General features: G+C 46.7%; 1 protein-coding gene across 1 annotated transcript in view; it reads right to left on the reverse strand.

The window, feature by feature from the left end:
* Positions 1-3,792: 3,792 nt before the first annotated feature.
* LHFPL4 (LHFPL tetraspan subfamily member 4) overlaps positions 3,793-26,082 on the reverse strand; it is a 29,120-nt gene continuing 6,830 nt past the window's right edge. Inside the window, exons 2-3 of the mRNA XM_007075505.3 lie at positions 7,575-7,811; positions 3,793-5,050 (exon numbers count right to left, since the gene is read on the reverse strand). Of these exons, the coding sequence (XP_007075567.1) occupies positions 4,950-5,050; positions 7,575-7,811 (338 nt within the window). The 3' untranslated portion in view covers positions 3,793-4,949. The remainder of the gene's footprint in view (positions 5,051-7,574; positions 7,812-26,082) is intronic.

Below are 26,082 nucleotides of genomic sequence, written 5' to 3' on the forward strand. Positions count from 1 at the left end.
ACACTTAACTGACTGAGCCACCCAGGCACCCAGGCAAGATTTCTGATTTCCCTTTCATTAAAATTGTCTTCCTCTAACTTGGCTCCCTAACAGGGCAACCAGAGTGATCCTCCTGAAATGCAAAATTAATCATGCCCCTCTCTGGCTGAAATCCTCCCTGGTTCCCCATTGCTCTGAACCTGTCTCCAGACTAATCTCTGACCCTCCCTGCTTGCACTTTATAGTTCAGCTTTGCCAACTGCTTTTAGTGCTCTGCACACACCATTCTGTTTCTTACCCAGCTCTTTCCTCAAGCTGCCTTCTCTCTCATGAATGGCTTTCCTGACCCTTGCCTGCCTAACTCCTATTCATCCTCCTGTGAAACGGTCTCCTGCTCTACCCACCCCACCAAATGCCATTTAAGGTGTCTCTACCCAGGGCACCCACAATACCCTGCACCTGCCACATTTTACATCATTTTTACATGTTCATCTCCCCAATCAGATTGACACTTAACGTAGGGTCTCTCTTTTGTTCTTTAAGTGCTTAGACTATACTAAGTGCCCAAAATGTATTGAAGACTCAGTTTCCAAGGGCACAAATTATAAATAAATGTAGCTGCCACATGGGACATGTTACAATGTGCCAGATGCTGTGAAGCAACTCACGTTCCCTCATTTGTTCCTTACAATCCCCTGAGATCACTGTCATCAATTCCATTTATGTAGTGGGGATTTAGAAAGAGGCAAAGGGACCCGTCCAGGGCACACAGGCAGAAAAGGGTGGAGTCATGTTTGCCCTCGTCAGAGTCCTAAGTCCAAAATCAAACCTATGCAGTCAACCAGCACTGTGTAGAGACTTCTAACTGCCTGCTCCATCTATGTCTCCTTTCTCCTTGGAAAGAGAACCACAGTTTTATTTGGCGTGGCATGTGCCCATTAAAGGATTACATTTCAGCTAGGTACATCCCATCCTATGGGATTTCTAGAAGTCTCCGTCAAATGAAATGTGGCCAAATGACTAGAGCTCCAGCAGCCATATTGGGCCATGAGGTGTCCTTGAAACTGGAAGCCAGGATTGAAAATGGCAGCACAGAAAGGTAAGGAGCCTGGGTTCCTGATAATGCTGCAGGCCATATTGGTCATGGTCTGGCTATCTCCAGACTTAATGTGAAAGGAAAATAAGCTCTTGTTAAGCCACAGTGTAGCTCCATTAATATGCAGCCAACTGGTACAAAGGGTAGAATCTCACCCGTCTTGATCCCCTGGGGGCCAACTCAGAGAAGAAGAAACCAGCATGGGTGATATAAAGTGTTTCTTTATTTGAACATCATTCCACCTGCACTGAAGCTCAAATCCAGCAGCAGCAGAAGGGGTCAGGACTGAAATAAATGTTACCAAACTGGACGATGAACAGCGAGGACACATTCAGACAGAACTTACTAATGGGGTGTAGACAACACCAAGCTATCCTAATGACACACAGCACAGGCCCCTGAGATCTGCTGGTCAGAGCTCTGGGAAGGACTATCCCCCTCATTCCCTTCTCAGGAAACTCCATGCCCACCCGAAGGCTAGCCCTCAGCCAGGCAGGGACCTGCGCAAGTTTCTTGTACTGGGAAGGTCCCAGCTTCTCCGAAGAGAGGGTTCCCCTGTCTCAATCACACTGGAAGCTGGAGAAGGCTGACTTCCCTGTGCCCAAGCAGGAATCTCAAGAAGGCCAAGGAATTTCCCTACAGCCTTGTCTAAAAGTTCTCAGCTTGGATAGTCCAGGCCTGAAAAGAATCAATCCTACCCATGGTCCTCAACCCCTCAGGAAAACCATGTTTTCCTGAGGGGGTACTGGTTCCCAAACAGGAAAGTTTTCACATCCTAGAGATTCAGAAGGACTTGACCAACCAGTGCTCTCAACCACCTCCATGTTGTGGCTGCCTCGGCCTCTTCTGAAAGTCCCCAGACCACATAGCAAAGACAACCTATTAGTGCCAGACCCCTCTCATCCAGTCACAACTCGGGGGAGGAGTGCCTCCATGGGCCACTCAAAGGTCAACTTCTTTAAAGAAGCAAGAGTCCCAGGGGCCACACTGAGGTGGGATCTCTGTATTCATCTCCTCCCAAAGGGAAAAGTCAATTTGCCTGCCTTGGCTGAGGGCAAACCACAAACCTCCCCGTGTCCATGATGGCTTCCTTGCCCCTAGAGAGCCATCTGGGCCACAGGGTGATGGTACTTCAGCCTCACGTGGGGCCCCTGCCTGAAGCATTTTCCTCACTCTGTTCCCACCTGTGCTGAAGCCTGAGGGATGGGGCTATGGTTTGGTGCCCACTCCAACCTCTTTCCCTTCCCTGTGTTCCCCTGACACTCCTTCACCTGCCCAACCCTGCTTTCCTAACCCCACCCACACTCCTAGGTGCATCTCTGGGCAGCCCCTTCCTCAGCAAGGTGGCAGCTGGCTGGATGCATGGTGACTTGGAGGCACTCAGACCCCACCTCAAAGGGATTGACATCCCTCTTCCCTCCCACTAACCCACTCCAGTCATGACCCTGCCCCAAAGAGGTGGGCAGTAGCCTCAGCCTCTGAGGGGCGGTTCTAACATCCCCCCCTCCCACAACAGGGCTCCATTGCCCCCACACTCCCCCAGCAGTCCCCTTGGGGGAACAGGGGCCCTGCACACAGTGCACACACAGCAGCCACTCCTGTTCCTCATTGTCCTGCCCCCATTACCCTCCTCTCCTCCTCATGCCATCCCCCTGCACTCCAGTCTGCTGTCCACACCTCACCTCTCCATTTGCCTCCTTCCCTGTCCCTATTCCTTCTCCATCTTCCCGGCCACCTCCCCACTACCTCCAGGCTCTCTGCATCAGGGTCCCCTCTCCCCTACACTCTTCATCTCTCCTTTCCCCATTTCTCTGCCTCTCCACCCCTTCTCTCCCCTTTCTCATTCTGGCTCTCTCCCATCTCTCCCCCTTCCCAGATACTGGCTCCTGCCCACCCACCCTGTAGCCTGCCAACACTGGGCTTTGGTTTGGATCTTTAAGGAACTCACTTCTGCCCCCCACTGCCTCCCATGAGGCTCCCCAGACCCTCCCATTTAGCACAGGCCCCAGGTGTAGAGCCCCACACTGCAGGTAGAGCCCTGGGGGAGCAGGAGAGGGGAGCATGGGGCTGGAGCCAGAGCACCAGACGAAAGGTGTTTGCCCAGGATGGGGGAGTCGGTGGAGAGGGTGGAAGGTCAAGACTTGGTAAGTTCCAGGTTTCAGGAATCCTACCAGGACCCAGCATCTGACTCCAATTAGGGTCCAGATGGGGGTCTCAGGCAGAGGATTTCTAGGGTCTGTCTTGGAAACCCTCTCAGGTCCAAGTCCTATGGAAATGAACACAAGATTGGCAAATACATGGCACTCGCTGCTTTTCTCCCCTCCTTTGGTTGAGACCCGGATAGGAAGTGATGAGAAGCTTCCCCACTGAACCTGCAGAGGCCTCGTGCTCCTGCTACACAGTGGACCAGTACTTCCTCCCAGTACCTGAAGACAGTAGTAGGCACACTAGATGAAACCAACCTGCCACCTGAACTGGGAGCTGAAAGGGGCTGTCCATGTCCCAGGCCAGATGGCTCTACTGCCTGCCAGGTCCACCAGGCAGCGAGGGGAGTTTAGAAACACCTGGAGTCTCCCTCACTTGCTCCCGGCCAAAGGGAAAGGAGACGTCCCCCCATTAGGAGGGGAAAGAGAGAGAAGACTCCCCATCTGCCCCCCGCCACACACACTTACACACACACATACGCGCGTGCACACATACACTCACTCTGTCACACACATGCACGCGCGCACACATACACACACACGCACACACACACTCATGCCTCAGCTCCAAGCACTGCCCATTGGGCTGCAGACCCTGGGCATACCGCAAGGCGAGAGGTGGGCAAGGGGAGGAAGTGGAGGTAGGGATAGGGTTACAAGGCCTGGGGATGGGGACAGGGGGTACCCTGTTCAGAGGTGACCTGCAAGTTCAAGTTATGCAGAAAAAGTATCAAAGAGGCAAGACAGTCTCTGCCCTTGGCAGATGCCTGGGCTGGGGGCATGAGAAGGGGCAGAGGGGTGATGTATCCCCTAATTCCCCACTCTCGGGCCCCCCTCCCAAACCCCCAGCCCTGACAACAGGGCCAAGAAGTCTGTGCTGTACAAAACAGGCTGGGGTCAAGGGTCCAGTCACTGGTGAGACACCCCAGCAGAGAGGAGGCCGGGCCAGCCCCAGGTTGAGCCCCTTCCAGCCCCAGCTGCCATGATCAGATGCCATCAAGACAGGAGTCCGAGCACCCCCTCCTACTGCCTCCAGAGCCTGTCTGTCCTCAGTCTCTGGGCTGCCCAGGGCCCCAGTCAGCCGTTGACAGGGAGGCCCTGTGCTTTCTCCCTCAGTGCAGCTCAGACTCCTTTGGGAGAGGTGAGAACAGGCTGGAGCGGGTGGCAGAGAGGCCCCAGGGAGGCTGGTGGCGCCTGGAGCTCTGTAATGATATGATGGAACCATCATCGGAGGAGAAAAAAATAGGAAAAAGTCCGGTCCACCCTAGGCCAATGTCTTGAATAAGTTTCTGCAGGAGGCAGGGACCAGAGGAGGCAAGGATACAGCCAGGCAGCAGCCCTCCAGACTGAGGGGGCCTGGGGAACTGGAACCACGGCGTCTCTTCCCCTGGAGACTTTGCAGGGTCCCCAGGCCAGGCTAGGGAGAAAAGGAGAAGCCCAAGGGCCCGGGGCTCCAGCTCCCTTAGGTCAGTTGAGGGAAGAGCAGAATCAGGCCCTCCCCCACACTGCATCCCAGCCCCGATCTCTTCAAAGCCTGGAGCTACAGGCAGGTAGCAGATGAGAAGTCAGTCCTCGATGGGGTCTTCCCCTGGAGCTTGAATGAAGGGATGAGAGGGCAGGCAACGGGAGAAGCTGAGGACAGGTCAATTCCTGGGCTGTGATCCTGGCCCTCAGGGTCCCTGTGAGTGAGCGACGGGACAGGGGAGGACTCCCCATCCGGAGACATCACCCCCTGGCCGCAACACAGAGCTTACTGTAGAGCCCACAAAATCTATGAGAGAGAGAGAGAGAGAGAGAATTGTAGAAAGTCAGAGACTGCCAGGGCATTGGGGCTCCCCTCAGCCACTTCTCAGGTGGGGTGGGCAAAGCTGGGCAGGGAAGTGACCTGCACAGGCTGTGAAATCCCAGCCAGGCCTCTGCCTAGCTGGATGATCTTGAGCCATTTGACCCCTCTGAGTCTCAATTTCCTCATCTATACAATGGTCATAATAGCCTCCTTCACAGAGTGATTCTGAGGGGTGAAAAAGACATAAATAATTATAGCTAAGGGCTTTTTCACAATGTTTAGTGCCTAGTAAATGCTGGAAATGATGGCAATTTATTTTATTTTTTACTTTTGTCCCAGAGGTCTGGCTCAGAACTGAACTGGAGGGATGGAGACCCACAGAGGCTGAGGGAAGGCAAACTGGGGCTCCTTCACATCGCTCTTAGCACTGAGAATAGGGCACTTTGGGGAAGGAGGAGAGGACGCTGGCTGGGCCCATCTCACCCATTTGCACCCCCAGACCCCTTCTTCAGAAAGGCGGTGGCTCTTAGTAATGCACTTCTGGAAGCTGCCACCAGAGGGCAGGCCCTGACCTCACACCAAGAGCACAGAAACCACCAGGTGTCAGGGTCTCCAGGGACAGGAGGCTCACAGACAGGTTTTAGCAGCCCAGCAGCCCAGGAGGGCCCCCGAAAAGGAAGCAGGCAGCAGGGAAGAGTCTGGCCTTTGAATTTGGACCTGGGTTCAAATCCTGGCTGCACTGCTTCGGTGACCTTGGGCAAGTTAACTGCACCTCCCTGGGGACTCACCTTTCGCATTTGTAAAATGGTGGCCATGATGTCTGCTTGATGGGGAGTCTTGAGCAGTGACAGTTTTTTCTGAGTATTCATCAAGTGCCCCTTAATAGACATAATCTTTCTTCTTCACAAGACAGCCCTGTAAGGTGGTACTATTTCCACCACCCTCATTTTATGAAGTGCAGGAAACTAAGGCTCAAGGACATGAAGCCATTTCTTTGATCAACCTGCTTCCCACACAGACAGTCTGCCTTCAGTCCAAGGGTTCCACCACCAAACTAACCTGCCTCCTGCCAGATGAGATAATAAGCCTCACTGCCATTATTCCCATTTTATAGGTGAGAGACTCCAAGAGAGGAATATAATTAATGGAGAGTGCTAAATATACACCCAGCACATGCTAATGTAACATGCAGGGTGCGACTGTGAAAACCACTACTCCTATTTCTCACTGCAGGGAACGCACACGCAGACAGACGGGTGTCTGTCCACTGGTGCCATCCCTGCCCACCCCCCACCCCCCCGCCCCCCGGCCCCTTGCTCCAGGGGCAGGGTAGGCTCCTGGCTCAGAAGACCAACCCTTCTTTGGAGAGTAATCTGGCACTGCCATTACAATTGTAAGTGTGCAACTCCACTTCTGAAAAAGCACCCAGAAAACATTGTATATAACAAGGCACAAAGATGTCTAGCCTAGCATTGTCAGTGATGGTAAAATCCTGGAAACCTCCCTACCAGTCCCTAAAAGGAGAATGGTTAAGAAATTACAGTTCCTCCATCTGATGTAATGCTAAGCACTGGATATAAAGGGTTCTCCATAAAAGGATAAAGAAAGATCTTTCAGATATGCTCTAGGGTTGGGCACAAGAAGCAAGGGATTTGTTTAGGATGATGCCTATCCTGTGTTATATTAGCACATAACACTACTATATATTTTATAAAGGGACATATAACATATGTTATGTACATATATGCATAAATATCTGATAACAGTGGTTAGCACTGAGCCTCTGGCCTCATGTGTCAATTTTTTCTTTGCTGTATTTCAGTGTTACTTGATACATACAAAAGTTGATATGTAATATATTACGTATACAAACACCTGTGTGGGCTCACCATGAAAGAACTGTGATCGCCAATAATTTGTACATGCCTACACACCCACATCTCATGCTCCTGGCCTCCCCTCTTCTATCCCAACCACAGATAACCATCATCCTATCTTCTGTATTTATTGTTTCTTTGCTTAAAAAAATATATACAGTACTACCATAAACATATTTATTATTAAGCCACACATTATTTCATGTCTCTTGGTTTTTTATTGAGCTCCATAAAAATATCATTCTGTCATCTTCTGGAACTCTATTTTTTTCCCTCTCTTTCTCAATATTATGTTTCCAGGATGTGTCCATTCTGTTACTTATAACTAAAGTGTATTCATTCATTATGCACTATTCCATAATATGAATATATCGCCATTTATTTATCCATCCTCCTGTCAATGGCCATTGTTTTCAGTAGTTTGCTATTTGAAACTGCTGCTAAGACCGTCCAAGCACATTTCTCATGGGTTTATACTCCTGGTTGGGTCTGCTGGGTCACAGGCATGCAAATGTTGGGATTTGAGGAATAACGTCAAATGGCTTTCACTGCCTGCACCCTTTCCAGCTCTGGTTTTGTCTGAGTACTCTGTGACACCTCTGGGCCCCACCCCCGGCCCCAAGCGCACTCGCCTTTGTTCTCCTGCTTGAGCTCCTCCTGCAGCAGGTCTGTTTGCCGGTTGCCCAGCACGAAGGCGAGGAAGGAGAGGATGAGGGCGTTGAGGATGCCGATGATGGCCAGGATGTACGCCCAGCGCACTGAACAGTCCCCCAGGGAGTACTTCCCGGTCTTGGCCCCACACATGTCCCGGATCGTCTCGGCGTCCCAGCCGTCGGGGAAGATCATGCAGCCCAGCACAAGGCACAGAGCTGAGGGGACGCGAGGCCGGGCACACCGCCATGGTCAGGGAGGAAGAGAGAAGGGGTTGAGTACTCCCCAGAGCCAGAGGACCACCACAGCCCTCCAGGCTGGGCTGCGCAGCGCCCCCACCCCCGCGCCACCCCCTACTCCACCTCCATCCCCCCACCTCTGCCCCCGCACCCCCCCTCCTCCCCCCCCCACCCACCCGTCAACCCAAGAGCCTGTTAACCGCTTCTGTGGGTTCCAGAAACTTTAGGGTCTGAGATGGCCTCCTGCCTCGGGGAGCAGCTTTCTGGGACCCATAATGCCCCCATCAAATCAACTCCTCCAGGAAGCCTTGGTGCAAATACAAGAAAATAGTAACTCACGCTCAGCTGCTTCAGCTCCCTTTAGCATCCTGACCATGCTTACCCCCTCCCATCCTCCTCGTTCTTTATTTTTGTCATTCATTCAACAAACATTTATTGAGCGCCATTCCCTTTCCTTCAAGATGCTGGACCTACGTTCTCATTCACGCAGTTGAGTGCTGCTCTCAAAGAAAAGACTGGGGTAAGTTCTTTCACTTACTGGGTGTACAACCTTGGGGATGCCACCTGTCTGTGTCTGTGTCATGGAAATAACAGCACTACTGCACAGGGTGGTGGTGAGGATTAAAGGAAGTCAGGTGTGTAAGGCACTCAGTCCCGGGCATTTTCTCACTGAGGGCCCCGCGTGTGCAGGCACTAGACTGGGCAGGGGATGGGGGCATTGCTTGCACTCCAGCCCCACAGAGTTTGCAGTTAGGCGGGGGAAAGGTCCGTGAGAGCAAAGACATTACAGGGCTGGGGCTCAAATCCTTACTCACGTCTTTTCTAGATGTGGGAACTTAGGCCAGTTCCTTCACCCGTGAGCCTATTTTCTCATCTGTAAAATGGGGCTAATGATGGCATCCAAGTCATTGCAAAGATTACAGGAGGCAGCAAATGTAAATGCTTGATATAGTAAATCCCAGATAAATGTTAAATGTTATTATTACTATCATCAAAGCTAGTCATAATGATAAAAAGAATAGTCACATAAATAAGGAAATTATTGGGGAGCAGGGAGCTTAGTTTCAGGCGGTGGAGGAGGGGAAACAGGGAGAGGCCAAGAAGAGGCTTCTACAGAAATAGGCCCCTGCTGGTTCCCCACCTTGGCATCCACTCACCAGTGTTTAGTGACCCACCTCTGCCAATCCAAACCCAAATAGTCTGTCTGGGTAGGCTCTTTGCAGTGCCCAGCCTAGTTGGTGGGACCTAAGTCTGAGCCAAACAGCACAAGCCCCACACAGCCAAAGAGAGCCAACCAGGCTCAGTAAGCAACCGGGGGCTGTGACCTTCCACTCCTGCCATGCGGTGTGAGCAGCTAGCCTTGTGACTTGTGACTGTGTCTGCGGCTTGATGTTGCCCTCTCGGTGTTCGACAGTCCCACCAGCAACAAGGTTACTGTGTCTGAGACCTGAAGTTTCCACACCAGGCCCATGGGGTGCTTAACCTGGGTTTTAGAAGACAGTGATGACAAAGAGAGGGTGGTGGTCAGTGCTGCCCACTGTCTCAGAGGCCCATCTAGTCCCCAGGGTGGGGAGGACGCCCTCAGCCTTGTCACGTGTCTCCCTCACCTATCGTTCAAGCAAGTGCTCCCTAGGCTCCAGACTCCCGTCTACCAGTGCGCCGGGGCCCCTCGCTCTAAGGTTTTGCCTCCTGTAGCCTTCCTCCGTCCTCCTGTGACACGACAGTATTCCCCACATCCCTAGGTTGTGCTCCTCGTCCTGATGCAGGGCTCCCCCTGCAGGGCTCCCCCTGCTGCATCAGGTCACAGCACCGTGACCACACACACATTTAGGGCTGTGTCCCCTCTCCCCGTGCTTGCCTGCTGCGAAAAGGGTTCTTGGCAAACGGAGACGGCAAATGCAAGAAGCCCTGGGGTGAGAATGAGCTTGGGGGAGCTAAAGAATCCCACAAGTTCGAAGATGCACTTTGGCTACCCAAATGGAGAGGTAAGCTCAGGGTGAAATCGGTGCTGGAGATGTAAATTTGGGAGCTGTGGGAAGGTTAATCCCTGGGACTGGAGTTCTGGATACAGAGAAGGCCTAGGACTGAGCGCTTGGGAGGGAGGAGAGGAGGAGCCTACGGAGAAGGTCCATCCGCCCACCTCCCCAAATATCCCAGATATTTTGCAAGGCCCTCCAGGCCCCTGTCGGAGACAAGAGGAGGTTCCAACGCCGGGGTCGGGGAAGGGGAGCGAAGGAACGCCCTGGGTATCTGAGGGCTCCAGCCCAGGAGGCGCGCTCCCGCCTCCTCAGCGAAAGGCTGGGGGTGACGAAAAGAGCCTGGGCATGGGCCAAGTCCACCCAGCCCCTCCGTTTCCCCTCCCCACAGGCCCATTTCCCCTCCAGCCCAGAGCGTCGCCGTTTCCATGGAGACGGCGCCCGCACCCAGAGCTCCCGGCGGCACAGCCGGGCTCGCAGGGCGGGCCTCTCCCTTTGGCAGCTCCGCGCTCAGCCCTCAAGGACTTTCCTTCCCGTGGTCCTGCGCCCGCACGCTCTCGCTCTCACCGCCCACGTGCCTCTCTCAGTCGCGTGCCTCCCCATTCCTTTCTCTTGTCCACCCTTTCATCTTTCTTGTTCTGCATTTGTCTCTTGTTCTGCTACTGTCTCTCGGGCATGTCTGCATCGCGCTCAAAGGTTGGCCTCGACCCTCCCTCTCCCCTTGTCTGGTTAGATCTCTCTGCATTTAACATTCTTTCATCAGCCCTCCTCTTCTCTCATCCTTTTCTCGCTTCTCTTCCTTCTCTGGATCTAGCACCTGGCCCTTTCCTCTCTCCGGCTCTCCCTTCGAACACTGCACACGTAAATCCCGAGGGCCAGTAATGTGCCGGACATTGTGCAGGATGCTGGGGCCCCTGGAGGCGTGGTCTTCAGAAGAGGTGTGTGGAAGAAATAAAATCAAGTCAGTACACAAACAGAATGCTTATGCATGTCAAGGAGTGCTTGCAAGGAAGCACACTCGGGGTGGAGACCCAGAATAACAGGATGCTGGGAGAGGGAGGGGGTGGACCTCTTCATCTCTAACCCACTCTCTCTGCCTTCTCTGTTCTGCAGCGTTGTAGGTGGTGGCTATGGGGCGCCCAAGGCTGCTCAGGGAATGGGAAACACCCAGAAGTCAAGCAAATGGAGAAAAACCAATCAGATGGCTTCCCTGGGCCTGGGAGAAGAGAGGAAAAGACCACTAGGGACAGCATAAAACAAGGAAGTGACAAAGAGTTTCAACCATCAGGAGATAGAATGACTCCAGGTAAGGCAGGTTTCATCCCCATGTGCTGAATGAGGAAACTGAGGCTGAAGTCTTTGGAGTCTGAGTTCGAGTCTCTTTTGGAACTAATGAGCCGGCTGCTTTGAATCACACACACAGGTGTGGGGTGCCATGTGGGGTAGGGCTTCTCAAAGGAAGCATTTTTGACATTTGACCTGATAATATTTCATGATGGGGGGCTGTCCTGTGCCTTGTGGGATGTGGCACATCTCCCCCCGCCCCACACCCCACCCCTGCCGTCATCATAAAAAACATCTCCAGATATTGCCAAATGTCCCCTGGGGGGGGGGGGGGAGGGGGGCCAACCTGTCCCTGGCTGAGAACCACTAGTATGGGGAAGGGGCCCTCTGATGGGGCATCTCTATCCATTACCCTTCAGTCCACTGACTTCCCCTGCTCCAAGCAGCCAGAAAGTGTTGTGACAAAATTAATAATATGAATATTCATAATATGATAATAATGTTAACAAAGAGCATTGAGTGCTTAACTACATGCCAGGGTGCAGAGCTCCTGACACCATGATCTTGTTTAATGCTATTACAAATCTATAAGGTAGGGAAAATCATGATCCTCATTTTATAGATGAGAAAACAGGTTCAGAGGAAACACGTATCATATCTCATGACACAGAGCTAGTCAGTGGTGGGATCTGTATTTAAACCCAGACAGGTCTTTACTTAACATTTTTCTTTTAATAGCCTCACTTTTTAACTTAGAGGCATTTACTTAAAAAGTAAGCTTTATATCACTATCATAGAAAAGGAAACCAGGATCATTTGCCACAAATAGAAGGAAACTATAAATATAATGAAACCAAAACAATGTTCTTAGATCCTAGCTGGATACTTTTGCCTGCCAAATGCTCTGAGCATTCTCTCTCTGTTTAAGAGGTTTAATAGTGTGTGAGGAATTAAGGGAATACTAGCACCAAACTGAGCCTTTCTCCTTGAAGCCATGAGACACTGCCCACCTTGCATGGCCTCAAAAGGAAGCTGAACTCCATTCTTCACTATGTTGCTTTAGGCAAAGTTGGTTTACCACTCTGGGCCTTGGTTTCTTCATCTGTAAAATGGGATCATGACATCCACCCCACTTATTTCATAGCACTTTTGTGAGAATCAACTGGCAGGTGAGAAGAGGTATGCAAATTATTCCTGGTGAAGTGGGGACAGGTCATGGCAACTCTTGGGGAAGTGGAAAAAAAATTTGGACAAAAGAGATAAGTCTTTTTCCAGATAGTCAAGAACGGTGAACAGTCACTGCCTGTGGAAGGTGATTAGCTTAATTTTTACACATAATCATGACAGAGACCAGTACTTTGCTACTATATCTGTTCATCCCTCTTCCTTACTATTATAGCCCCCAGTTTTTGCTGAGAACTTGACCATCAAAAATAAAGCTTCCAGCTACCTTTGCAGCTACATGACTAGGCCACATGAGTAGGTAAAAATGCATGCAGATGTGCTATGTGTCTTCACGGAAAATAACTTTATAGAAACAGATTTGTAAGGTTGCTAGAATGTGCTCTTTGCCCCTTTTTTGTCACCCATTCCTCCATCCTGCTGCCTGGAATGCAGAGGTGATGGCTAGGGCTCTAGCAACCATCTTCAACTATGAGGACAAGGGCCTTACCCAAGAGTGGTGAAGCAGAGCTCTAAAAAGAGCTCTTGACTTCAGGGGCTACAATACCAGCTCTGGACTGTCTAACTCTTGGGCATTTGTTTTATATAAGAGACTGAACCTTGGGTCATTAGACCACAATTATTTGGGGTTTTCCTATCACATGCAGCCAAATCTAGTCCTAACTGTTATAGTAATGTGTTATTCCTTTTAAAGTTTGTATCACATATATGTATTGGGAGAACAGTTTTTTAATTGTGTGTCCTTGGGCAAGTCACTGCACCTCTCTGAACCTCCGTTGTGTCATCATAGGGATGGTGATATTTACTTCTTAAGGCCACAACGTATATTGGGTGGTCACCATCATCACTGTAATGGGGGTATGTCTCATTGTTTGTAGCGTGTGAAGGTGGGACATCTACTCTGCTTGGAGAACAACATGGCAGTATCTATAAGAATCGTACATGCACTTATCCCTGACTCAAAAATGTACCCTATGGCTAAACTTGTGCGTGTACACAGAGGGTGTGTATGGAGTATATTCACTGCACTGCCATCTTTATAACAAAGGACTGCAATGTCTATTAAGAGGGAACTGATTAAATAAAGGCTGGTATATCCATGCCATGGAATACTGCAAAGCTATTAAAATAAGTGGAGAACAATTGTATACACTGTCATGGAAAACCTTCTAAGATATATTAAGAAATTTTAAAAATCAAGGTTCACATTACAATGTATAGTATAATCCCATCTATGGCTTTAAGAAGGATGTACCTTTTTTTTTTTTTTTTTTTTTTTTAGTGTTTATTTATTTTTGAGAGAGAGACAGAGTGTGGGCAGTGGAGGGGCAGAGAGAGGGAGACACAGAACTGGAAGCAGGCTTCAGGTTCTGGGCTGTTAGCACAGAGCCCAACGTGGGGCTCAAACTCATGAACTATGAGATTGTGACCTGAGCCAAAGTCGGAGGCCGAACCAACTAACCCACCCAGGCGCCCCAAGAAGGATGTATGTACCTTCTTACAAGGTAGAACAGGTAGAAGGAATGAGCATCTGTGAGGACTGACACAGGAAGCTTTCTGACACGTGATGTCTGCTGCAACAAACAGCTGAAACGTAATTTTAAGTAGGCTCCATGCCCCACATGGGGCTGGAACTCACAGCCCTGAGATCAAGAGTCACATGTTCTACCCACTGAGCCAGCCAGGCACCCTAGCAATTGTCATTTTAAAAAGTCAAGCATTGGGGCGCCTGGGTGGCTCAGTCGCTTAAGAAACCGACTTCGGCTCAGGTCACGATCTCGCGGTCCGTGAGTTCGAGCCCCGCATCGGGCTCTGGGCTGATGGCTCAGAGCCTGGAGCCTGCTTCCGATTCTGTGTCTCCCTCTCTCTCTGCCCCTCCCCTGTTCATGCTATGTCTCTCTCTGTCCCAAAAATAAATAAACGTTAAAAAAAAATTTAAATAAATAAACGTTAAAAAAAATTAAAAATAAAATAAAATAAAATAAAAAGTCAAGCATATAGTGTTTCAGGCACTGTTCTAACTGCTCTATGTTTATGAATGAATTGTTATCCCCATTTGTATAGATGAAGAAACAGGCCCCAAAAGGTTAAGTGATGTGCCCAAGGTCACACAGCTAGAGATAGTAGAGCTGGGGTGCATACTCTGAACCACCTCTCCTCTCCAATACATTAGCAGGTAGACAGCCACACATAGGCATGTTCTCTCTTGTTTCAAAAAGGCAGGGGGCAGTCCCTACACACAGTGGGATGTTATTCAGCCTTAAAAAGGAAGGAAATTCTGACCCACACTACAACATGGAGGAACCGTGAGGACATTATGTTCAGTGAAATGTACTAGTCACAGAAAGACAAATACTGTGTAGGCTTCCACTTATATGCTGTCCCTAGAGGAGTCAAATTAACAGAGACAGAAAGTAGGAAGGTGGTTGCCAGGGGCTGGGGGAGGGGTGTGGGGGGTTAGTGTTTAAAGGGAACAGAGATTCAGTTTTGCAAGATGAAAAAGAGTTCTGGAAGAGAGAGATGGATGTGGTTCACGACATGGTGAATGTCCTTAACACCAAGGAATTGTGCAGTTAAAAAATGGTTAAAATGGTACATTTTATGTTATGTGTATTTTACCATGAGAGAGTGAGAGGGAGAGAGAGGAAGAAAGTAAGTAGGGGCAACACAAAAATGACATGATATATTTACCTCATGGACATGTATGTGCACAGAAAAAGATCTAGGGGAAATGGAAATTAAATTTATAAGAGTGGTGGCCTCTGGGCAGGGAGGGCGTGAGGACTTTAGCCTTTATGTAATGTTTCAGCTTTTCACGGAGTGAACATATTCATGTATTACTCGTGAAATTTAAAAACATCATCTGGGCACCTCAGTGGCTCAGTCAGTTAAGCATCCGGCTCAATTACAGCTCAGGTCATGATCTGGAGGTTCATGGGCTCGAGCCCCACGTCAGGCTCTACACTGACAGTGTGGAGCCTGCTGCTTGGGATTCTCTCTCCCTCTCCCCTTCTCTGTCCCACCCCACCCCCAACTTTCTCAAAATAAACAAACTTTAAAAGATTAAATGAATGAATAAAAATATTGATTTTTCAAAGAATACACATATAAACTTGCATATCTATAAACATTTCTAGAAGTATACAGAAGTAATTTAATGATGGATGCCTCAGAGATGTGGCCTAGGGGGGTGGAGAGGGGGACACTCTTCATTCTGTGCCTTCCTATACTGGTGAAAGTGTCTAACATCTGCACATAACAAAAACTATATTATTACGGACAATCCTTATCCATCTATGCCAGACCATGAAATCCTCTTAAGTTTTTAAAAAATAATTAAGAAACTAAAAGAGAGTTAAAGGAAAGAATGATACTTGAGTTTGGGAATTAAACTTGGGTGAGACCAAAAGTAGTGAAGAATTAATGAGAGAAAATATACGATACACTCAGGTGTTTATTTTCTTTAAAGCTTGTGCTGTAAATGTGCCTTTATGTAAAGCTTTTTAATGATGCATTTTATGCTTAGCTATTTTAATAGCATTTCATTATAACACTGTTACACCATCCTCAAGGGACATTCGCTGAGCTGGGCACTCCCGAGAGGCCTCTGTTTTTGCTCAGCTGCCTGCGCCATGCCTGACATGCCACAGCTGTTACCCTTTACTGAGGGGTCAGACAGGATGTCCCCAGGGCTTTTTGTCCCTAGGCAGACTCCACAGAGGCTTCCTATAGACTGAATTATGTCCCTACAAAATTCATACGTTGAAGCCCTATCCCCCAGTGGGATGGTATTTGGAGGTGATTAGGGTTTGGTGAGGTCTCATGATGGGATTAGCACCCCTATAGGAGGAGACACCGGAGAGCTTGCCCCCCCCCCCACCTCGTCAGCTCACAGCCAGAGGGCGCCTCTGCAAGGCAGGGGGGGGGACTCTCACCAGAGCAAGACCTTGCCCGAGGAGGAACAAATGCTGTGAGCATCAAGTTGCTACATCTGAGAGCCATACGGCTGAGAAAAAGTGTGATTCCATTCATATACAGTTCAAAAACAGGCAAAACTAACCTCCAGGATGAAAACTCAGGATAGTGATTACCTTTGGGTAGTGACTGAAGGGGGCATCAGGTTCCTGGTCTGTATGCTATTTCCACAGGCACGTTCACTTTGTGCAAATTCTCTGAGCCGCAGAGGTAATGATTTTTGTGCTTTTCTCTAAATATGTTATACTTCAATAAAAGCCAACTTTAAAAAAGGCTACATATGTAATGTGTCATAAGTAAACAGAAGAAAGAACCTAAATGCCCACCGATAAACCACAGGTTAGACAGAGCACATCTGTGCAATGGCACACCACGTAGTCCTGAAAAGGACAAAGGAAGCCTTGGTGTGCTGATGTGGGATGGCATGTGGGTGTGCTAAGTGAAAGACAAAGTCCAGAGCAATGTATGTGGCACGATGCTAGCATTCTCTAAGGAGTGGGGAAAGAGTGTGTGTGTGTGTGTGTGTGTGTGTGTGTGTGTGTGTGTTCTTCCATGGACATAAATATTTCTGGAAGAGTTTACAAGACACTGATAACCTTGATTACTTTTTTTTAAGTTTATTTATTTTGAGAGAGAGAGAGAGAGAGAGAGAGAGAGAGAGAGAGAGAAAGCATGAGTGTAGGAGGGGCAGAGAGAGGGAGGGGGAGAGAGAGAATCCCTAGTAGGCTCCACGCTGTCAGCACAGAGCTGGATGCGGAGCTCGATCTCACGAACTGTGAAAACTCACGCCCCAGACTTGGTTACTTCTAGGGAGGGGAACTGAGTGTCTGGAGGACAGGAGGGGAGGGAGACATTGTACTGACAACCTGCTGCACATTTTGGATTCAGAGCCATGTGAAAGAGTGACCCACTGAAGCCATAAGGTGGGCAGGAGCTGTCTACTAGTAGGTGACTATTGCCAGAGATTCTCACTCACTTGCAATGAAATAATGAAAGCAACAAAAACGGCAATGCACAGCCCAAATGTAACTCTCAGAAATAATGGGTTAGTCACAAAAACATAAAAATGAAAATCTCTAAACCCCTTTTGACTGAGCTTGCCAATTTCTGGGAATTTATCCTAAGAAAACCCTCATGGATATGCTCTAAGTTTTAGCTACAAGGATGTCCATCATGTGGTTACCTATAAGAGAGAGAAGAGGAGGAGAGGGAGAAATAATAAAGGAAGAACAGAAAGAAAGAAGCAACTTATTTTCCAGCAATATGGGAATATAGCTCTTTCATAACTTGGAATACCACTTAGCTATGAAACTTTAATATAAATTTGCTCAGGCAGCTATTGAAGAAGACTTAATGATACAGAAAATACTTATGATATGTTAGGTTTCCAGAGGCTGTAGAAATTAATGCACTATAATTTCACTTTGGGAAAAAATAGTTACATAGCTACAGCAAATAGTTATATAGAATTTACCGTGGCAGACACTATAGTACTTTACACACCTTAGATCATTTAATCTGCACAACAATCTGCATTATTATTTTCTTTTCCCAGAGGAGGACACTGAGACACAGAGAGGTTATCTAAGTTATCCAAAGTCACAAAACTGGTAAGTTGCAAAACCAGCCAGCAAAAGGCTGAACCCAGAGAGTCTGGCTCCAGAGCCTGCTCATAATGAGTACTCTATATAGTCTTATGAGTGTAGGCCAAGCAGTTAAGAATGACTGCTTCTAAACAATCAGCAAAACTAAAAGGCAACCAATGGAATGGGAGAAGGTGTTTGCAAACGACATATCAGAGAAAGGGTTAATATCCAAAATCTATGGAGAACTTATCCAACTCAACACCCAAAACACAAATAATCAAGTGAAGAAATGGGCAAAAGACATGAATAGACACTTCTCCAAAGAAGACATCCAGACGGCCAACTGACACATGAAAAAATGCTCAACATCACTCATCATCTGGGAAACACAAATCAAAACTACACTGAGATACCACCTCACACCTGTCAGAATGTCTAACATTAACAACTCAGGCAACAACAGATGTTGGCGAGGATGCGGAGAAAGAGGGTCTCTTTTGCATCGTTGGTGGGAATGCAAACTGGTGCAGCCACTCTGGGAAACAGTATGGAGGTTCCTCAAAAAATTAAAAATAGAACTACCCTATGACCCCGGAATTGCACTACTAGGTATTTATCCAAGGGATACAGGTATGCTGTTTCGAAGGGACCCCCCCAATGTTTATAGCAGCACTATCAACAATAGCCAAAATATGGAAAGAGCCCAAATGTCCATCGATGGATGAATGGATAAAGAAGATGTGATATATATATATATATATATATATATATATATATATACACACACACACACAATGGAGTATTACTTGGCAATCAAAAGAATGAAATCTTGCCATTTGCAACTACGTGAATGGAACTAGAGGGTATTATGCTAAGCGAAATTAGAGAAAGACAAATATCCTATGACTTCACTCATACGAGGACTTTAAGATACAAAACAGATAAACATAAGGGAAGGGAAGCAAAAAGAATATAAAAACAGGGAGGGGGGACAAAACATAAGAGACTCTTAAATATAGAGAACAAACAGAGGGCTGCTGGAGGGGTTGTGGGAGGGGGGATGGGCTAAATGGGTAAGGGGCTTAAGGAATCTACTTCTGAAATCATTATTGCACCATGTGCTAACTAACTTGGATGTAAGTTATAAAAAATAAATAAATTATAGAAAGTAAAAAAAAAAAAAAAAAGAATGCTTCTGGGAGCGTGAGATTACAGATGTAGTTTTGTTCATCTATAGTCCCCAGTTTTTCTACAAAGAACAGTGATGACTTTACAAAGCAGTAAAGGTCTTAGGAAAGGGGAGGAACACAGAGCAGCAATCCAGCATAGAACACACGGCCAGCTGCTTGCATTGCCTGTGAGTCCCTCCTTCAGGTTTAGAAAAGGATCAGGCTGCATTTGGAGCTGAGAGGAGCCCAGTGAAGAGTTTGCATCCGCATTGAGATCCCAGCACTCCAATGAATTGCTTCCCCAGTCCCCGGTGCAGTCATGACCAGTGGCAACAACCTCTGACAGGCTGACCCTCCAAGGGAAGGAGGGTGTCTACAGGCCCCTGCTCCTAAGTCTGAGCACTGGTTCTGCTCCCCCAAGACAAGCGAGACTGTAACAGTCAGTTCCTACAGGTCAGCTCCAACCCACTGGATTTGTGTAGATCGAGGCCCAACCTTAGTGCCTCTATCAGCCCGATATGCTGGGGCTCGGGACTGCTGTAACTGGGCTCACCATCTCCCATCCAACACCCAGATGCTAGGAGGCACCTGACCCCACCCTTCCCCTCACCCCCACATGCAACCCATTCCCAAGGTCGACTGCCTTGATCTCCAAAACTATCCAGGATCTGACTTCTCTCCACCTCTACTACAACCATCTGTCCAACCTGCCATGACCCCCTCCTAACTAGATGACCACTGGGGCCTCCTAACTAAGTTCTCAGCTCCCATACTTATCTCATCAGCAGCTGCTCTCCACTCAGCATCCACAGTGAACTTTCAGAAACAGAAGGTGCCACTCCCCTGCTCAGTGCCCTCTGCAACCTCCCCAGAAGCACTCAGAAGAAAGCACTGAGGTAGGCTCACCCACCTTCCTTGGAGCCATTAAGCTTCCATGCCCTAAAATTCTAGCCTCACTGGCCTCCTTTCTGTCCCTTAAAACAAGTCAGGTTCAGCCCCACATAGAGGCCTTTGTACTGACCATTCCCTCTTCCTGGGACACTCTCTTCCTCTGAAATTCAGTCCCCAGCTCCTGGTTCCTGATCTTGAGGACACTACAGGGTAGTAGGGGAACTAGTAAGAAGACAAATAATAGTGGGTGGGGGGATGGGTGAAATAGGTGAAAGGGATTAAGAGCACACTTGTCTTGATGAGCACAGAGTAATGTATGCAACGGCTGAATCACTATATTGTACCCCTGAAACTAGTATTGTACTGTATGTTAACTACACTCGAATTAAAATAAAAATTTTTCTAAATGAGAAGACCAATAATTGTATCTGGTGTCACAGAAACTGTTACAGAGAGATGGACCCCCATCACTTTGTGGGGTAATCATTTGGGAAGAGTATTTACTTCACCACCCACACCAGGCCCAGACTGCACCAAGCACATGGCCTTTTAATAACCTTTGAACCCACCCACCCATGCATCCCCCATTGCCCTGGCTCAGCTCCGCCACATCTTCTCTTGGGTTTGGTCCAAAGTCTCCTCTCCCTCTAGTTCGGACCAGGCCCTCCCAGGTGGTTCCATCCCTTCTCCGTCCCCCTCTGGCTCCTCCAGGCAGGCATCCTTTCTCGAGGCCATCCTTCTCAGTGTCTCAGTTGCTAATCTCAGCAGCTGCTCTGGCTCTTCTCTCCAAGCCTCCATTTCTGGCTTCTTTTCAACCTGCTGCTAGGCTCTCCTCTTCTCCCTGCACATTCTTCCCGGGGTAATTTCACCCACCCTCAGACTCATTTGAGGATGCCTCACATCTCAGTCTCCACCTGAGATCTCTCCCCTAGGCTCCAGACCCAAATATCCAATTGCTTGTGAGACTTTTCCTCTTGAACATCCCATAGGGTCTGTAAATTCAACATTTCCCAAACTAATGCGATCTTCCTCCTGCATGTTTGGGAATGTCAGTCCAGAGATCCAATCACCCAAGAAGGAAACCTGGAATCATCTGTACCACCTGCTTTGTCCTCACTCCAGCACAGCCACTGATCTCCTAAATAGGTCTCCTGTCCTCTTCCTCCTGTCTCCCTGCTGCCTCAGCACCTTTCACCAGGACCATGGGCTCCTTGCCCCCATCAAGCCTCCATCTGGTCCATCCTTGCAGCAGCCACCCCAGTCATCTTTCTACACCCACATGTGGCGCTGGTGACTCTCAGGCCTAAAAGTGAATGCCCATCACATAAGGATAGGACCCAAAGTCCTAGCCCAACTTGGGAAGCTCTCCATAGCCAGCCCTACCTGCTTCTTCAGGCTTATATTCTAATTCTTCCCACTTTTCAATCTTTCCCCCTGTGTTCTAGCACAGACAATGGAATGTTGGAGCCAAAGTGTTTTGACTGAAATCACACACCAGCTAATAACAATTGCTAACAGTTCCTGAGGGTCTCCTTTGTGCCCAGGTCCATACAGTATTCACAGTCAACCCTTCAACAGCCCCTTGAGATAGTTACTATTATTATCCCTATTTTATAGATGAGGAAAACTAAGACTCAGAAATTGTGTAACCTTCCTAAAGACACTTAGTTGGTAATGCCATATTTAGCATTCAAATTCAGGTTGTCCAATCACTGAATATGCTGCCTCCAAAGGAGTGGATGGTGGAATAGGACTTCAATCAGACGTCATCATTCATTCATTTACAGGCACTTGTTAAGCACCTACTATGTGTCAGGCACAGACTCCTGGTCCAGGGCTCTCATTATACCATTAAACTTCTCTGGGATTAAAGTAAGGTTGGTAATGATGAATAACATAAAATGGGAATGAAAAGAAAACGACACAAATAGGAGGCTTTCAGGAAAAGAATAGTTCAGCTCTTGCCCTCTGGACCCCTCCAAATGATCTTCAGTCCCTCTACCCACAGCCGGATGTGATATGTTTCTCCCCTGCTCAAAACACTTCAAGGCTGTCTAGGTATCACACTAAACCCAGGATGGAACCAACAGTATGATTATGTTGAAAAAAAAAAAAAAAAACAACAAATCTCACGGTAAAGAAAACATTCATTGACAAAGTAAAAAGATCAACTGGGAACAATATTTGTAACTCTTATCACGAAGAGCTAACTTTCTTAATATACAAAAGTTCTCTTTTTTTGACATTTTATTTTTAAGTGATCTCTACACGCAACATGGAGCTTGAACTTAGAACCCTAAGATCAAGAGTTGCACACTCTACTGACTGAGTCAACCAGGCACCCCCAAAAAAGTTCTTACATATCAAAGAGAGAAAATACCATTCATTTCTAACTTGATAGAAATATATATATATATATACACATACATACATATATATATAGTGTATATATAGTATATATATATATATATATATATATATATATATATATATAGTGTGTGTGTGTGTATATATATATATATATACTACCTGGGTGTCTCAGTGGGTTAAGCCTCCGACTCATGATTTAGGCTCAGGTCATGATCTCTTGGGCTCTGCATTGACACCGCGAATTCTGCTTAGGATTCTCTCTCTCCCTCTCTCTCTGCCCCTCCGCTGCTTGCATGTGCTCTCTCTCTCAAAATAAAAAGACAAACTTTAAATAAAGTTTTAAAAAAGAAATATATATATAAGCTGATAGTTTACAGAAAAGATATATATAAAAAGTGTTTACTTCATTCATAAGAGAAAGGCAAATTACTACTATAAGAGAGTATTTTGGGGGTACCTGGGTGGCTCAGTCAGTTGAATGTCTGACTCTTGGTTTTGGCTCAAGTCATGATTTCATGGCTCATGAGACCAAGTCCTGCATCAGGCTCTACGCTGAGCATGGAGCCTGCTTGGGATTCTCTCTCCCTCTTTTTGCCCCTCCCCTGCTTGTGCTCTCTCTCTCTCTCAAAAATAAAATAAGTAAACATTAAAAAAAATTTTAAGAGTATTTTTTTACCCATCAGGTTGGCAAAAAATAAAATATATGATAACACAATCAGTTGGCAATGATGTGGGGTAACAGGTACTTTTATACACTACTGCTGGGATTGTAACTCTGTACAACTTCTACAGAGGGCATTATGGCTGTATCTGTCAAAATTATAAATATACAGACCATTTAATCCAGCAATTCTGCTCTAGGTCTTTATTTTATCCTTATATGTATGTATCAAATTGTTTATATATAACATTATCCACCGAAATATTGTTATAGCAAGATATCATAAACAACTTAAATATTGATTAAATAACTGATGGCACATCTATACAAGAGTATATTATGCAGCTCTTAAGAAAAAGTAGCTCTCCCTGTTTCCGATTCTGTGTCTCCCTCTCTCTCTGCCCCTCCCCCGTTCATGCTCTGTCTCTCTCTGTCCTAAAAATAAATAAAAAACGTTGAAAAAAAATTTAAAAAAAAAAAAAAAAAAAAGAAAAAGAAAAAGTAGCTCTCTAGGGGTGCCTGGGTGACTTAGTCAGTTAAGCATCTGACTTGATTTTGGCTCAGGTCATGACCTCGTAGTTTGTGAGATTGAGCCCCGTATCAGGCTCTGCACTGACAGAGTGGAGCCTGCTTGGGATTCTCTCTCTCCGTCTTTCTCTGCCCTCCCAACCCCGTCTCTCAAAATAAATAAATAAACATTTTTCTAAAAGTAGCTCTTTATACACTAAAATGGAAAAATCTTAACAGTCAGGTGTGGTAAAAGCGGTGGAATGTGATATCTGAGATTAGGACATAAAAGGCAGTGTGATGCAGTGCCTGGGTGGCTTAGTCAGTTAAGTGTCCCACTCTTGATTTCAGCTCAGGTCTTGACCTCAGGGCCGTGAGTTCAAGCTCTGCATTGGGCTCTGCACTGGACATGAAGCTTATTTAAAAAAAAATATTTTTTAATTTAAAAAGGCAATGTGATGGGCAAAACAATCTTAAAAAAGAACATGGTTGGAGGAATCACACTCCCTGATTTGAAAAGTCACTACAAAACAACAGTCATCAGGACAGTCTGCTACTGGCAGAAGAACAGACATATAGATCAATGGACTAGAATAGAGTCCAGAAATGAACCCATGTATCTATGGTTAATTGATTTTTGACAAGGGTGCCAAGAGCATTCGAGAAAAAATAATCTTTTCAATAAATGGTGCTGGGACAACAGGATTGCTACATGCAAAAGGATGCTGGATCCTTCCTTACCTTACCTCATATATAAAAATTAACTCAAATGGATCAGAGATCTAAATGGGAGAATGAAACCATAAAACTCCTAGGTAAAAACACAGAGGTAAGTTTTTTGTACCTTGGATTTGCAAAGGAATCTTAGCTATGACACCAAAAGCACAAGAACCACAAGAAAAAAAGATAAGATAAGCTGGATTTTATACAAATTAAAAACTTTTGTGTTTCAAAGGAAACTATCAAGAGAGACAAAAGACAGCCATGGAATGGAAGAAAACATTTGCAAATCATATACCTGATAAGGGACTTATATCTAAACTATACAAAGAACTCTTTCCACCCAATAATAAAAAAAGAAAAATAACCCAATTAAGAAATGGACAGTGGATCTGAATAGATAGTTCTCCAAAAAAGATAATACAAGTGGTCGATAAGCACAGGAAACCATGAATAATTAGAGAAACACAAATCGAAACCACAATGAGATACCAGTTCACACCTGGTAGGATGGCTATAACTTAAACAGTCAGATAATAAGTGTTGATGAGAATATGAAGAAATAAGAACCCTCATACAGTGCTGGTGGGAATACACAATAGTACTGCCACTTTGGAAAACAATCTGGCAGTTCCTCAAAATGTTAAATATAGAGTTGCCATTTGAGCCAGCAATTCCACTCCTAAGTATATACCCAAGAGAAATGAAAACGTGCATCCATGCAAAAAAGTTGTACACAAATGTTCATAGCAGCATTCTTCATAATAGCCCCAAAGTCACAACAACCCAAATGTCAATCAACTAATGAATGAATAAACAAAATGTGGTCTATCCATACAATGCAACATTATGGCCATAAAAAGGAATGAAGTACTGATATATGCTATAACATGAATGAACCTTGAAAACATGCTAAGTGAAAGAAGCCAGATGCCAAAATCACATAATGTAAGATCCCATTGATATGAAGAACAGGCCAATACAGAGAGACAGAAAGTCAATTAGTGGTTGTTCAAAGGCTGGGGAGGTTGGATAGGCGCTTTGTGGGGAGATACCTAAAGGGTATAAGGCTTCTTCTTGAGGTACTGACAGAACCCTGAAGTTGATTGTGGTAATGGTTATACAACTCTATGAACATGCTAAAAACCACTGAATTATACATTTCCTATGGATGAACTGTATGACGTATCAGTTATATCACAATAAAACTGTTGCCAAAAAGAAAGGTTAAGCGATACAGCTTCTTCCTTTCTCCCGCTTTCTCGGATCACTCATTCTGGGGGCTTCTGCCAACACATGAGGGTACTTAGAAGTGGATCCTCCAGCCCCAGTCAACCTGAGATGACCACAGCCCCCACTGAGGTCTTGGTTGTAACATCAGGAGCAACCTTGAACCAGAACTGCCCATCTAAGCTGCTCCACATTCCTGTGACTCACAGAAACTGAGATAATACTGGTTACTTTAAGCAACTAAGTTTTGGAGTAATTTGTTATACATCTATAGATAACTAATAAGCCATTTTTGTAAAAAAAAAAATTGTTTGCACTTGCTTGTATTTTGTGAGATTTCTTGGAAAGGATACTCAAGAAAATGGTGATAGGGGTTATCCCAGAGAACTCTGAGAGGATCATTGGGGAATGAGGGCAGGAAGGAAGATTGATGTCTGATTGTATACCTTTTTTACCTTTGAATTTTGTATCATGTGCATGTGTTAATTATTCTCCAAAAAACTTTCAACAACTATATGCCAACAGATAGTCTGCAAACTCCCTACCATGGCTTAGAAGCCTCTATGATCTAGCTTCCCTTTCTGAACACTCACTACTCCTTGCCCTAATTGCTGGTAGTTCCCAAAACACACCAGGCCATTATCCATCCTCATGCCTAGGATCATACTGTTTCTTCTGCCTGGATGCCCTTCTCCCTCC

The sequence above is a fragment of the Panthera tigris genome, chromosome A2 (assembly GCF_018350195.1).
Source record: "Panthera tigris isolate Pti1 chromosome A2, P.tigris_Pti1_mat1.1, whole genome shotgun sequence".
Lineage (NCBI taxonomy): Eukaryota > Metazoa > Chordata > Mammalia > Carnivora > Felidae > Panthera > Panthera tigris.